The following is an 11,748-nucleotide window of genomic DNA, read 5'->3' as shown; positions in this document are numbered from 1 at the left end:
CCACGCGTAAATAGTAATTTTTCATTAATTGTTTATTTATCGAAAAAGGCTTTCGCCCCGCTTTATATATAAATCAAACCACCAGAGCAACAAGGTTCGACAAATGCTCACACCGCACACACACACACAAGTAGCAGACACACAGAGTATCCAGGGTCTCGCTGAGGGCACAACTAACAAGCCCTAAAACAACGACGAAAAGACAAGAGCAGCGGCAGCACATGTATCCTATAATTGTTTATTTAGGGGTACATTTATCCTGTAATAATTATTTTTATCTATAATCACACATATGTTGTACTAATTCCTTATTTTTTGATGAAATTATCTTTTCGGTGTTTGTATCTTATGACTAGCCAAGAAATCTACCAGAGGGTTGATCAGTTAGTTCTCATAGTGCAGATAAAAAAAACGCCAATATCTGTACCTTATGACTAGGCGAGAAATGTACCAGAGGATTGATCACTTAATTATATTTATTGTCATTCTGAAGTGATTAAGTTTGATCATCACACGGTCTATAAATTAGTACAAGTTCATTTTACTTAGCTATAAGAGATGTCTCTACTATCTAGATATCAGGGCTCTTAATTAACTTACTGTGCTAGTAACAAATATATTATGTAGATCAAATGTGTATAGCAGATAAATATCAGCTCTGAGGTTTATTTGCATTTTATGCAAATATTAAATCTTCTAAGAAATTACAAGAACCTAAAACTATTTGTATATGGAGTCAATCCATAAGGCAATAACATCAATCTACCTCCTTTTTTCATATGGCATGAATAAGGTAGGAGCATTACGTATATAAATTTAGAATTTTCTGTGTACCTAGATTAATTGGTGCCAAAGGTTGTCCCATTGGTTGGCATGCTTGATTTCCTCCTGAAAACGACCGTTGAGAAAAGAGAGTAGATTTAACATTGGCTATACATCCTACTCAGCAGCGTTTCAAGGGCAAAAGTTTTCATCCAATTCAAAAGCTTTCCCTGCTAGTATATATGCCTTGTTTATCAACTATTTGTGCAATTGGCTGATGCTAACTTTGGCATTGCTAGGGTATGGACATGCCTTTTCAGAAACTGTAGCACATTTTTACACAAGGTTTTATGTTGTGATGGTCTTCTGTCTAACAATGGCTCTCTATTTTCAACTTTCCTGACTGATCCTTCTTTGTACCGCTGAACAGAGCTAACTAAAAGCTCCTCCATGCCATAGGTTGCTTGAGTACACATATGACAATATGAAATCGTTAACTAGGGCAGCAGATCGATGTACTTCGGATAACACATGGCACACAATACCAGTTCATGAAAGAGGTACTCCCTTTGCCCGGAATTAACTGTCGTTGAAATGTGCAGATACACTCATTTCAACGACAGTTAATACCGTACGGTGGCTGTATTTGGTAAACTGGAGGAAGCAAGGGCTGAAGTATCGTTTTATGTCGTCGTCTGTCTGGAGACGAGCAAATTTCATGAGAAGATGCAACTCACCGCGATGGCATACAGGGATCGTCAATCTCAGGACAGCGGTATAGGGCACCAAGGATAGCCCATTAGCACCCTGCAAACGATGCCTGAAGATAATACTATATAGGAAACCGTGGTCACGATGAGGTTGAAATCCGAGATTTCGTCGAGGGAGGGCAATGGGGACAGGGGTGGTTAAACTGACCGCATAAACACGCTCTACAAACAGCATGCCTCTGTCTGATTTAACATGGGTAAGGTGTTGAGTTTAATGATGTAGCATTATTAGTGCTGTGGTTTCTCCTTTGGGCACTTCTCCTATCCAGTGGCTTGACTTTTTGTCTGCAACTGAATCTGCCCCATGGAGATTGCCTCATCAATCATCTTGCTAAAACAAGGTAATATGGGGGGTAAAATCTCTAGGAGTTGCAACCCAAACGCATTTACCGAGCTTCAACAGCGAAGAAGAATAGGAGTTTAGGACCAAACACACACACACATATATATATACCCATTTCGTCGTCGACACATCTGAGTTCTGTCAGTTCAAATGTGCTATCAGCTGTATAGACTAAGCTCAAACATCAATATCTACACCCGTCCTGTATCACGAGAAAAAGAACATTCTGGATAGTTGACACCTGATTCTCGTAGACACTAGCATTTAGCTACTGTTATTATTACAACGGAACTCGGTATAATGGGTCGACCATCTTGAGCACGAACAAGTTCCCCTTGTCGCCTCTCGAAACCCTGCAAATCCAGCGAGGAGATTTCAAGCAGCATCAGTACACCACAACATACATTTTATTCCCCCAAAAAACAAACACTGCATACAGACACCCATCAGGATTTCAGGAGGGCAATTATTTCACAAAACTATTCTACTTTGAGCACTGGAAGGGTACAAATTACATGGAAAAAATGAGGTGTAGCAGTGACATTTCAATGTCTATTTTAAGGGTATGCATTTCCAATGCTGAAACATTTATGTATGCGCCATGGTCAGATTTGCAGATAACTGATTTATTTAGTTTTAATTATCTTTTAGGGGGTGGAATTTGATTTTAAAATAGTCCAGTATCGTAACGATGGAGAATAGTGTGGGGGAATGAATCCATTTTAGGGCACAGCCGCGGGTACTCCACATAAGAAGCCATTGGGAGGGGCAGACAAGCTGACCTGAGCTCTTCATCAAGATATGTGATCTCTAGTTCACCTTTGCCACTTCCAGGTGCTTTGATTTGGATCTAATCACGAAACAACATTAAAATTTATGGTATGGTAAAAGTTATTAGCACATGTTAAGTGGACTACTGAGTATCAACTATTTAGTGTAAAAGCAGAGTATTGACTACAGTAGGAGATAAAATGTCTCACCAGGCTAAATATTTTGAAGTAATCAAACCTAACTGCCACTCTTCTAGAGTTGAGAGGCACCAAATTGGCAGTAACCTGCAGAATCAAATATTATTACATCACCACGCTACACACACAGAACAGAAGCAGCACTTGCAAGCTGTAACCACTATTATTGTTAAAAACGCTAAAATTTTACCAACGACATCATGCATGCTATTTAATTTTCTGATTTCGTAATGCGCCTCCAAAATTTATATAAACCGAACTAGCGGTGTGATAAAGTTACATTGAATGTGCCTACCGACACCGTGCTATATCAGTTATGCGCAAGCTCAAGTCGTCGACAGATAACAAGGTTGCAAGGAGGAAATGGACATCTTGTGTTCTAAATCAGGTAAGGCTTCACCGGATGTCCAAAGAGAAGTAAAGCCTTCACCGGCGCAATCAATCAATCTTTCAACTAACGCACCCCCTTATCCCAACCTTTGGGAGGTGCTTATCCACAACTTCACCATAACACATACTAAAACTGATCTCTATCATGCCAAATATAATCGGTAAAGCATATCGTTCCCGAGCGACAAGTCTTTGCTTCTTAGCGAAGGAAAACAAAGAAAGGAATTTTGCAATATAATCTCTTTTAGGGAGAAGGCACACACACTGGAACTAGTTTTTGGTGGAAATTACATTACCTGATTAAAGTAAGGCAGTGTCTCCATGTTTTGGGCTCGCAAGGTGTCGGTGTTGATCGCTTGGTAAATCGTCCCGAATGACCTCAGAAACTTTGGCCTCTGCATATATCAGTAAACTGAACACAATGTGATATTCCAACAGGATAATATGCCTACACAAACAAGCTCTTGACTATTTTGAGAGGATTCCAGCTGCCTTCAACAAGAGGCTAGCCTTTTTGGAGTGGAAAAGAAATGAATGCAGCCGCATATCCTGTTCTGTTTTGCAAGGAATGCAGCTGCCCAGCTTAGGTGATGATTATTGCCATAAGAGAGAGAGATAACAATGAACAGCTGCATCAATAGGATGCTAATTTTTGGCCTTTGATGCAATGCATCACATCACAGAGAAGCTGAATTAAATACTAAATCAAGAAGGAGGAGGAGGAGGAACCTGCGGCTGGAGAATGGATGTGGAGGTGGTGTAGAGGAGCTCCCACTTGCCGTTGAGGAGCTCGGACTTGAGCGGCTCCTTGGTCGGGTTCACCTCCTCCAGCCGCTGCGCGATCTGGACCAACCAACCAGCCAAACGGAGGCGTGAGTCATCATGGAGACCAGCACCGGCGTGGAAGGTGGAGCAGGAAAAGGAGGTCGCCTCACCTGGTCGACGCGGTCCTTGTCCTCCGGCGTGGCCTCGGCGCCGCGGTCGAGCGGCGCGATGGCCGCCAGCAGCTCCGCCTTGAGCGCCGCCGCCTTCTTGGCGTCCTCCTCCTCCTTCCTCTTGCTCCCCGTGAAGAAGGACGGCAGGAAGGACGAGAAGGACGACACCGGCGCCCTCCACTCCCGACCCCGACGCCCGGCCGGCAGCGTTAGCGCGAGGCCTGCGTTGCCCCGTGGCCCTCCTCTCCTGCTACCGCTGCCGCCAGCGAGCGACGGCGGCGTGAGGAGGTGGCTGGAGGAAGACGAGGAGGCGGGCGCGCACGGGGGCGAGAGCGAGAGCGAGACGAGCGCCATGGCCGCGGCACGGGAGCGAGGGAGGGAAGGGATTTTTGTGTGAGCGTTGCAGCCGCAGTCGTGTGCTCGAACGGGTCGCGGGGTTTTTGAGTGGTCGGTATAGCGCGTGGGGTGGGAGCCGGACGTCTAATAACTCACATGGTCGGTCAAATTCAGAAGCAGATGTCTGAACTTTGCACAAATTGGCTACTGCTAGACCCCAAACTCACCCCAAATTCAAAGGTTTTCGGTGCCTTGGATTTAATTTTTGCATCATTTGTGTGGCAATCAAGCCTGACAGTCGCATTACCGAGCTGCCACTGGAGCTCCTCTGTCTAGCTTGCAAACAAAATGACCGCACAACATAATCTTGCAACGGCGAAGATACGCGTGCAGAAAACATTTGTGCTTGGGACGAAACACACATGTAACCATGATGATTTAGAATCAGTGCATATATAACAGAAGAGATGTCATGACTATAAACTTTGCAGCAGCATCCGACCATATCCCCACAATTCATCTACGACGGAATGGAAACTTGAAACGGAGTACCGAATGGTGGTAGCGCCGTGATGTAGCAAACAAAAACCAAACAGGAGGTAAATACACATGGCAGTGTCACTTATTCGTCGGAGGACGAAGCCGACTTCTTCTTGGCGACGGAAGCCCTCTTCCCCTTGAGCGTCCTGCAGTTGTTCTTTGTCCTCTGGCCACGGACCGGGAGGCCGAGCTTGTGCCGGATGCCCTTGTAGCACCGGATCTCCTTCATCCTCTCAATCGCCACACGGTTGAACCGTTTCTGTAAAGCATTGGGGGGCAATGTTCAGTTCATTTTTGAAGAACCATGGAGAGAACTAAACATCTGCTAGCAAGTAGCAAATTAATTATAAGCCTCCAATAGAATATCCTGATGGCATAGTTATCATCAAAATATGGGATAAATTCTAAACATGGCACTGTTCAGTATTTTCATATCTTTTGGAGATGCTACTTTTATACCTTTTGGAGATGTTACCATTATAACAGTGAAATGCATGTTTTAAAGAAATGTGGGAAGCACTGAATAGGTCCTAGCTAAGCCTCTGATAGAATGTATCATGACGGTGTTGTTATTGTAACAACATGGAATGGAATAAATCATACTCCTTACGGAGTGTTAGCAAAGGGGTCAGAGCCTTACAAGGTCTCCTTCAATCATGTACTTGGTGACCTCCTTACGGAGCGTGATGACCTCCTCCTCGGAGAGGTCCTTGGTGACCTTGTTGTCGAAGCTGAGGTCCAAAAGGATCTGGCGGGAGCGGTTCCGCCCGATGCCATGGATGTACTGCAGCGAGCACTCCACCCTCTTGTGGTTTGGGATCTCAACACCACCGATACGGATGCACTCGATCCGCAGGCCGCCGTGACCAATGCCTCCCTTCTGTAATAAAATCCCCAATAAACAGAAGAATCAAAACCACAAAACAATCACCCTGCACACATCTACATATGGAAGAACATCTCCTCTGTACAGACATATCAAGGGACATATATGGCGAAGAAAAATAACAAATAACCCATCCCTGTAACATTCACATCGATGTGCAAAGAAATCACTACATTATCAGGCAAAATGTGCTAGGGCATTCATGGTTCACAAGGAGTTCAAGCACCCACAGAGAAACAGAAACGGACACCAGCTCGCCCCATTCTTTCAGCATCCCGGGCATATCAGTGGAACTACAGACACAGAGACAGACGACGCAAGCGGCGTGTGCTCCTTCTCCCCAAGGGGTCGTGCACGAAAGGGGAGGGGAGGAAGAGGGCGGCGGTGCTCACCTTGGGGGCGGGGAGGGAGACGGAGGAGGCGCGGCGGCGGGTGGAGAGGGGGAGAGACGAGGTGGCGACGGGGCCGGAGACCATGGAGAGGGTCGCCATTTCTGCTGCGCTCGCCCGACGAGGAGGTGCGTGTGTGGAATCTTCTGTCCAGGATAGAACCCGAGGGCGGAGACGATAAGGTGGCTGGAGGCTGCTGCTCCGGTATTGGGCTTTGGGCTTGATTTTGGGCCTTTCGAGGCCGAAGTGTCGCTGAGCCTACTACAAAGGCCTAAAAAGCCACGCGGAGTTTCGGCTCGGCTCAATTGTGAAGTGTTTTGCCCAAAAATATATTGTGAAAGTGTTGATTCTAAAATCAAATCTCAAAAAAAAAAATTCCAAGCTCAATTGCTTCTGCTATGAACACTAAAATGCCAAAAAAATAATTAAATAAATTTAAATTTCTGATTTTTTTAACAAAAAATGCATATCCTTTGCATGCATGCAAATTTTAATGATGAAATCACATTCTTGGAGGTCCGGGCAAAAATAACAAATCAACACTAAAAAATGCTTTCAGAAAATCTTTTTGGAGCATCGAATTTGTTTTTTTGTGAATAGTTTTTCTTCAACAAATTCACACGTATGTAGAAAATTCAACAACGTTTGTTGCCAAAAAAGTCAGAATTTTTGAAAACATCATTTTTTTCGTGATTATACTGTTCACAAGGGTACATTTGAGCTCCAGTTTAGAAACTCGATATCCCTCAATTATAACCATTCTGTAGAGCTAAAAAAAGGGGGGAATTATAGCCATCATGTACATTCCACTAAAAAAAATAACCACACCACATATCTAAACAAAATTTAGCCAAACAAAAATGTAATGACAGCATGGCCAGGCTGCTAGTAGAAAATCCTTGGATACTCGCGCTTGGAAATCAGATAGCAAAGATAACTGCAACTTCAGAACAACAGGGAAGCAGACACAGCAATAACGCCTTTTTTATTGCGTAATACCGACTTTTAAGGGAGCCATTCCGTTTCTTACATCTTTACAGCTAAATTAAATAGGTATACATATATAGGGAAGGAAAAAGAAAAGGGGAAAAAAGAGAGGCTAGTACACGCTGGGGCATCAGGGACTGTATATGTAGATGTCTCGCCTGAGGCATCACTCGTATGTTCTCTTCCTTTTCAGGATGGTTGGGACGACGGCGACAGATCCAATGAGGAACAGAACAACTAATGTCTTGAAGTCGTACAATTCCCTAACTGATCTTAGATCGCCTAGAGCTCTCCCAGCCTGCGGGACAGTGGTAAAAACAATAGTTAGCAGGCATGAACTCATTGTCCGGAAATTAAGCTATCATTCAGAGATGCTTCCAAAAGCAAACAAGTTTGTTCCCCGATGCACAGCCAGATCAATGCACAAGGATAATGACTGGAAGTAGCATTTGTTATGAAAATTTCAAATACTTCAACACAAGATAAAAACTGGATACTCGCGGTGTTTGAATATTGACAAAGTCAACACCTGCGTCTTGCTATCGGTTGGTATCGTCTACCACTGAAAAAAATATCCTGCCATGGTGAGACACAAAGGGAGCCAAACCTGAGGCCTGATCCTTGTATAAGCAAAGGGCTATCAAAGATGGTCACTAACCATCCAGGCTCTAACTTGGTTACCTAAAGCTGCTGCTAGTAAAGCTTAGGTGGTTTCCTGGTGGGAAACAAAGGTAGTCTTTTAGCACTAACAAACTAAGTTAACTAGTCATTAATATACTGTTTTAAAATAGTTTCATGCATTGATTCTGACTCGCACTAATATGTACTACTCCCTCCGTCCCACAAGGAATTATGTACTACTCCCTTCGTCCCACAATCAAAGATGCTCCCTAACATAGCTTGCAAAAACATCTTACATTGTGGGACAGAGGGAGTAGGTAAGAGCTTGTATAGACAGTCTAACAATATTCTGCCATATTCCTTGCATTTTATAATCTTGATGTTTCTTATTCTGAGCAAAACCACCTTGTTGATGCCGTTCCTCATGCAGCTTCTACTGAAGCTACGAAGCCAGCAAACTTCCAACAATGCAAAATTACTTAAGATAAATTATTGAACCAATCAAAGCACTTGTTTTATGTGGAAATGCACTTTGAAATGCGGTGCCTTTCTAAAAATAGGTACTATAACACCAGTGTACTTTGGACAGCCTATATGATGCACCCACAACCAAGTACCCATTTTCGACTTATTCACCCAAAACTTCAGCAGAAGAAAAATGCAAGAGCATCCAGACCCCAAAACATGTTATATTTCAGCAAAATAAAAAAAGGGCAACCTGGTGCATGTAGCTCCCGCTTGCGCAGGGTCAGCAAAATAACAATGAAAAATGTTTATAACGCAGAAAAAGGTTATGATAATCAAACATCGACGGTTAAGCGCTTCTAGTCCATTTTCATGTGATCTTTGAACATAAAACATGGATTCTGGTTCAGGTTAATTAATTTGTTTCAGACAAAACTGAGACAAAACATAAGGTCACTGCATGTGTTGATATTTACCTTTACAGTAATATAAGATGCTGGGATGAGTCCAATTAGTGTTGCAGCAAAGAAAATATGGAAAGGTATGTCGACAATAGGTGACGCCATATTTATGAAAGTATTGGGCAAAGTTGGTGTTATTCTCAGAAAAAGCATGTAGTTCAACAGCTTGTCTTTCCTCTTTGCAATCTGCAAGAGAATCAAAAGTATTAGTTATATGAAATAAAGAACAGGAAAGCGCTCATCAGTTGGGGGAAAGATCTCAAGAAAAAGATTGCCAGTGGAGATACAGTAAGCAGTTTGCTATTAAAAGCAGAAGATTACCTCTGACTGGAAATATCTCAGTCTTTCAGGCCACAACCAGCAAACCAAAGGTCTGCCAATCAACTTGGAGAGAAAATAGCAAGATGATGCCCCAGCTGTGGCAGTGAAGACGACCAAAACGCCCCCTTTAATCACCCCAAAAAGTGCTCCAGCAAGTAAAGACATAAATATTGTTCCGGGGATCATAAATGTTTGCATGAAGATGTATATGGAGCAATACCCCAGCACGAAATTTGCCTGATGCTCACTTGCATACACAGCAAGGTTGTCCCTGCAAGTTTCAGAAAGGAATGTCAGTATCCTAAAATGCACTGATCATGTATTTAGTACTGCCTGTAAAAAACAATCATCAAATGTATCTTAATGCTTCGATCCTGATAACGCGATGAGTAAAGAAAACCCATCATATGCATTCAGCTTGCTTGTAGAAGAACACTGCCACTAGTAATTAGAAACATAACTGAATGCACTAGAGTATGCTGATAAGTTACAATGGAGATCCATCGGCGCATATTCTAATGTCTGGATTCAAGCAAACCAACAATTCGGTGAAGTTCAGAATATTGTTTTGCGCGGAACTTGACAGCAACCAGGAAAAGAATATTCACTTGTCGTCTCTTCGGATGAACTAGTATTCCCTCTGTTCTACTGTGAAACTAGTATCCATACACCTTGCTGTTTATTTCCTAATTGTGTCAGTGCTTGCATCGAGTAGAGCATGGCTTCAGTCTGTTGTGATTAGAATGTGTGCACGAGCACAGCTTACCTACCGCGACAAATAAAAAAATCCCAATCGAAAACGAAACTCACTACTCCTAGATCAAATCGACGCCTCACTCCGCTTGTAGTAGTATGATTCAAACTACATTCCGCGGCCACGAAAGTATCCGCGATCCAGAAGACACAGTGGGGCCGGCAAGCGTGGGAGGGGAAGAGCAAGCCCTACTTGAGGAGGCGCACGTCGGCGAGGCTGCGCGGGAGGCGGAGGATCTGGCCGAACTCGCGGCGGGGCGCGGCGAGGAAGATGCAGAAGATCCCGGCGACGAAGAGCGCGAGCACGGCGGCGGCCGCGAGCGCCTCGGTCCGCGTCAGCGTGGGGCGCGCCACGGCTGCGGCGGCCGCGGACTCCGGCTTGCCCTTCTTGGCGGCCGGCGAGCCGTCCTGGCCGGCGCCGGCGCCGGCGCCCGCGGCCTCGATGTCGCGGCGCGCGAAGAGCATGGCGGCGGCCGGCGTGGGGCGGATCGTCGGCTGCTAGTGCTGCTGGGCCGAGGAGGAGGAGGAGGCGGAGGCGGGGCGCCTCGGGGCCGGCCTCATGGGGGAGGAGGTTGGACGGCGACAAGCGGTGACGGTGCCGTGCGTTGTGTTCTGTGCCCTCCCCTTTTTTTCCCCGCTTGATTTTTCGCCGTCCTTGTGGTGGTGGCCTGGGTTTGACTCGGGTAGCCCACAAGTTACCAGGGCCGGGCCGGTGTCCGTGGTAGGGTATGCTGTTGCCACCGAAGGCACCAACCGTGTCTGCCACGGCTGAGATATCACTTGCGTAGGGTTGTTGGGTTGCCGCAAAGGCAAGCCGTGAGCATATGAACCACCATTGCTAGGAGGCTAGAGCATATGATCTGTGAGGTCAAATTTTCAACAAAACTTAGCTTAGACGAATCTAAGATTATTTTGCAATGAAAACTGTCTGATACGAGAACTTTACCTTAGACACGTATATGCATAACTAGGAGTGATAATGCACTTGGTTAAAAGGCATATATGGTATGTTTGTCCCTGTGATGACACTATTTAAGAATGGGTCGAGATTAGTCTTTTCATGTATTTAGATTAGTGCCTAATGGTATCCAGACGTAGAACTAAAGAGGGTATGCACTCACAAAGTCGCCACCAGTATTGTTCTTGCAATGATACAGTTTGAATCAAATGTGTCCTAAATGGATTTGATCAAAAGAGTTGAACAGTACTAAGTATATTGGTATTGAAATTTAGCAGGATCATGTATTGCTATAGCATGTGCAAAAGCACGAGTTGATAACCGGTGTTTGCTAGTTTGATATAAAATATCTGAATGTCATGGTTAGTCGCAACTATGATTTACTTTTTCTACCAAGTAGTATCCTTTTCTGTTTTGTACTATCGTCCTACCCTCTTTTTAGGTTTTCACCTTGTGTCCATCGCAATATATGAGAATGTGTTCTAACATCAACAATACATGAGTGAGGAACTTCTCTACCACACTAACACAACCAATCTATCAATTTAACATCCGGTTTCATGTATCGTTGTAGATGGACATCTTAAGAAAAGCAAATTCATTTCCAGCTACTTTGTGAACTTATCCACTTGGGGACCAACCCATGTTGCTTCTTTTAAGTTTGTGGTGAGCACGTGAACTTAATTTATACACTATCTGCCTACTCATGATAGTCCTCATATAAAACCATATACCTCCCATGAGTTCCCTTCCAACTTTTCTATCTAAACTGCACATTGGCATGCTACAAGATATTCGCTTGCCCAAATATTCATTCGAGCTCTAGTATCGTACGGGGGAAAATTTGAATAGAATGAAAAGCC

General features: G+C 44.2%; 3 protein-coding genes across 4 annotated transcripts; all 3 read right to left on the bottom strand.

The window, feature by feature from the left end:
- Nucleotides 1-1,951: 1,951 nt before the first annotated feature.
- LOC119294775 (probable plastid-lipid-associated protein 4, chloroplastic) lies at nucleotides 1,952-4,606 on the bottom strand. The gene is made up of 6 exons (XM_037573038.1): nucleotides 4,169-4,606; nucleotides 3,963-4,076; nucleotides 3,530-3,628; nucleotides 2,856-2,930; nucleotides 2,658-2,725; nucleotides 1,952-2,228 (listed from the first exon to the last, which is right to left on the bottom strand). Exons 1-6 carry the CDS (start codon nucleotides 4,520-4,522, stop codon nucleotides 2,156-2,158), a joined length of 783 nt encoding a protein of 260 aa, XP_037428935.1. The 5' UTR covers nucleotides 4,523-4,606; the 3' UTR covers nucleotides 1,952-2,155.
- Nucleotides 4,607-4,925: 319 nt separating this feature from the next.
- LOC119294776 (30S ribosomal protein S13, chloroplastic-like) lies at nucleotides 4,926-6,481 on the bottom strand. Of its 2 annotated transcripts, none has more exons than XM_037573039.1 (3): nucleotides 6,323-6,481; nucleotides 5,685-5,924; nucleotides 4,926-5,303 (listed from the first exon to the last, which is right to left on the bottom strand). In XM_037573039.1, the coding sequence occupies exons 1-3, from the start codon at nucleotides 6,419-6,421 to the stop codon at nucleotides 5,127-5,129; spliced, it is 516 nt and encodes a 171-aa protein (XP_037428936.1). In that variant the 5' UTR covers nucleotides 6,422-6,481; the 3' UTR covers nucleotides 4,926-5,126. The 2 variants fall into 2 exon arrangements, with proteins under 2 accessions (XP_037428936.1, XP_037428937.1); XM_037573040.1 differs by having other exon boundaries at nucleotides 5,685-5,921; nucleotides 6,323-6,477.
- A 798-nt stretch (nucleotides 6,482-7,279) lies between these two features.
- LOC119294772 (uncharacterized membrane protein At4g09580-like) lies at nucleotides 7,280-10,546 on the bottom strand. The gene is made up of 4 exons (XM_037573032.1): nucleotides 10,121-10,546; nucleotides 9,175-9,445; nucleotides 8,869-9,039; nucleotides 7,280-7,604 (listed from the first exon to the last, which is right to left on the bottom strand). The coding sequence occupies exons 1-4, from the start codon at nucleotides 10,390-10,392 to the stop codon at nucleotides 7,473-7,475; spliced, it is 846 nt and encodes a 281-aa protein (XP_037428929.1). The 5' UTR covers nucleotides 10,393-10,546; the 3' UTR covers nucleotides 7,280-7,472.
- Nucleotides 10,547-11,748: the final 1,202 nt, after the last annotated feature.

Source organism: Triticum dicoccoides, chromosome 4B, assembly GCF_002162155.2.
Source record: "Triticum dicoccoides isolate Atlit2015 ecotype Zavitan chromosome 4B, WEW_v2.0, whole genome shotgun sequence".
Lineage (NCBI taxonomy): Eukaryota > Viridiplantae > Streptophyta > Magnoliopsida > Poales > Poaceae > Triticum > Triticum dicoccoides.
Note: the sequence above shows the minus strand (reverse complement) of the source record. Positions and strands in the feature narration are given on the sequence as shown.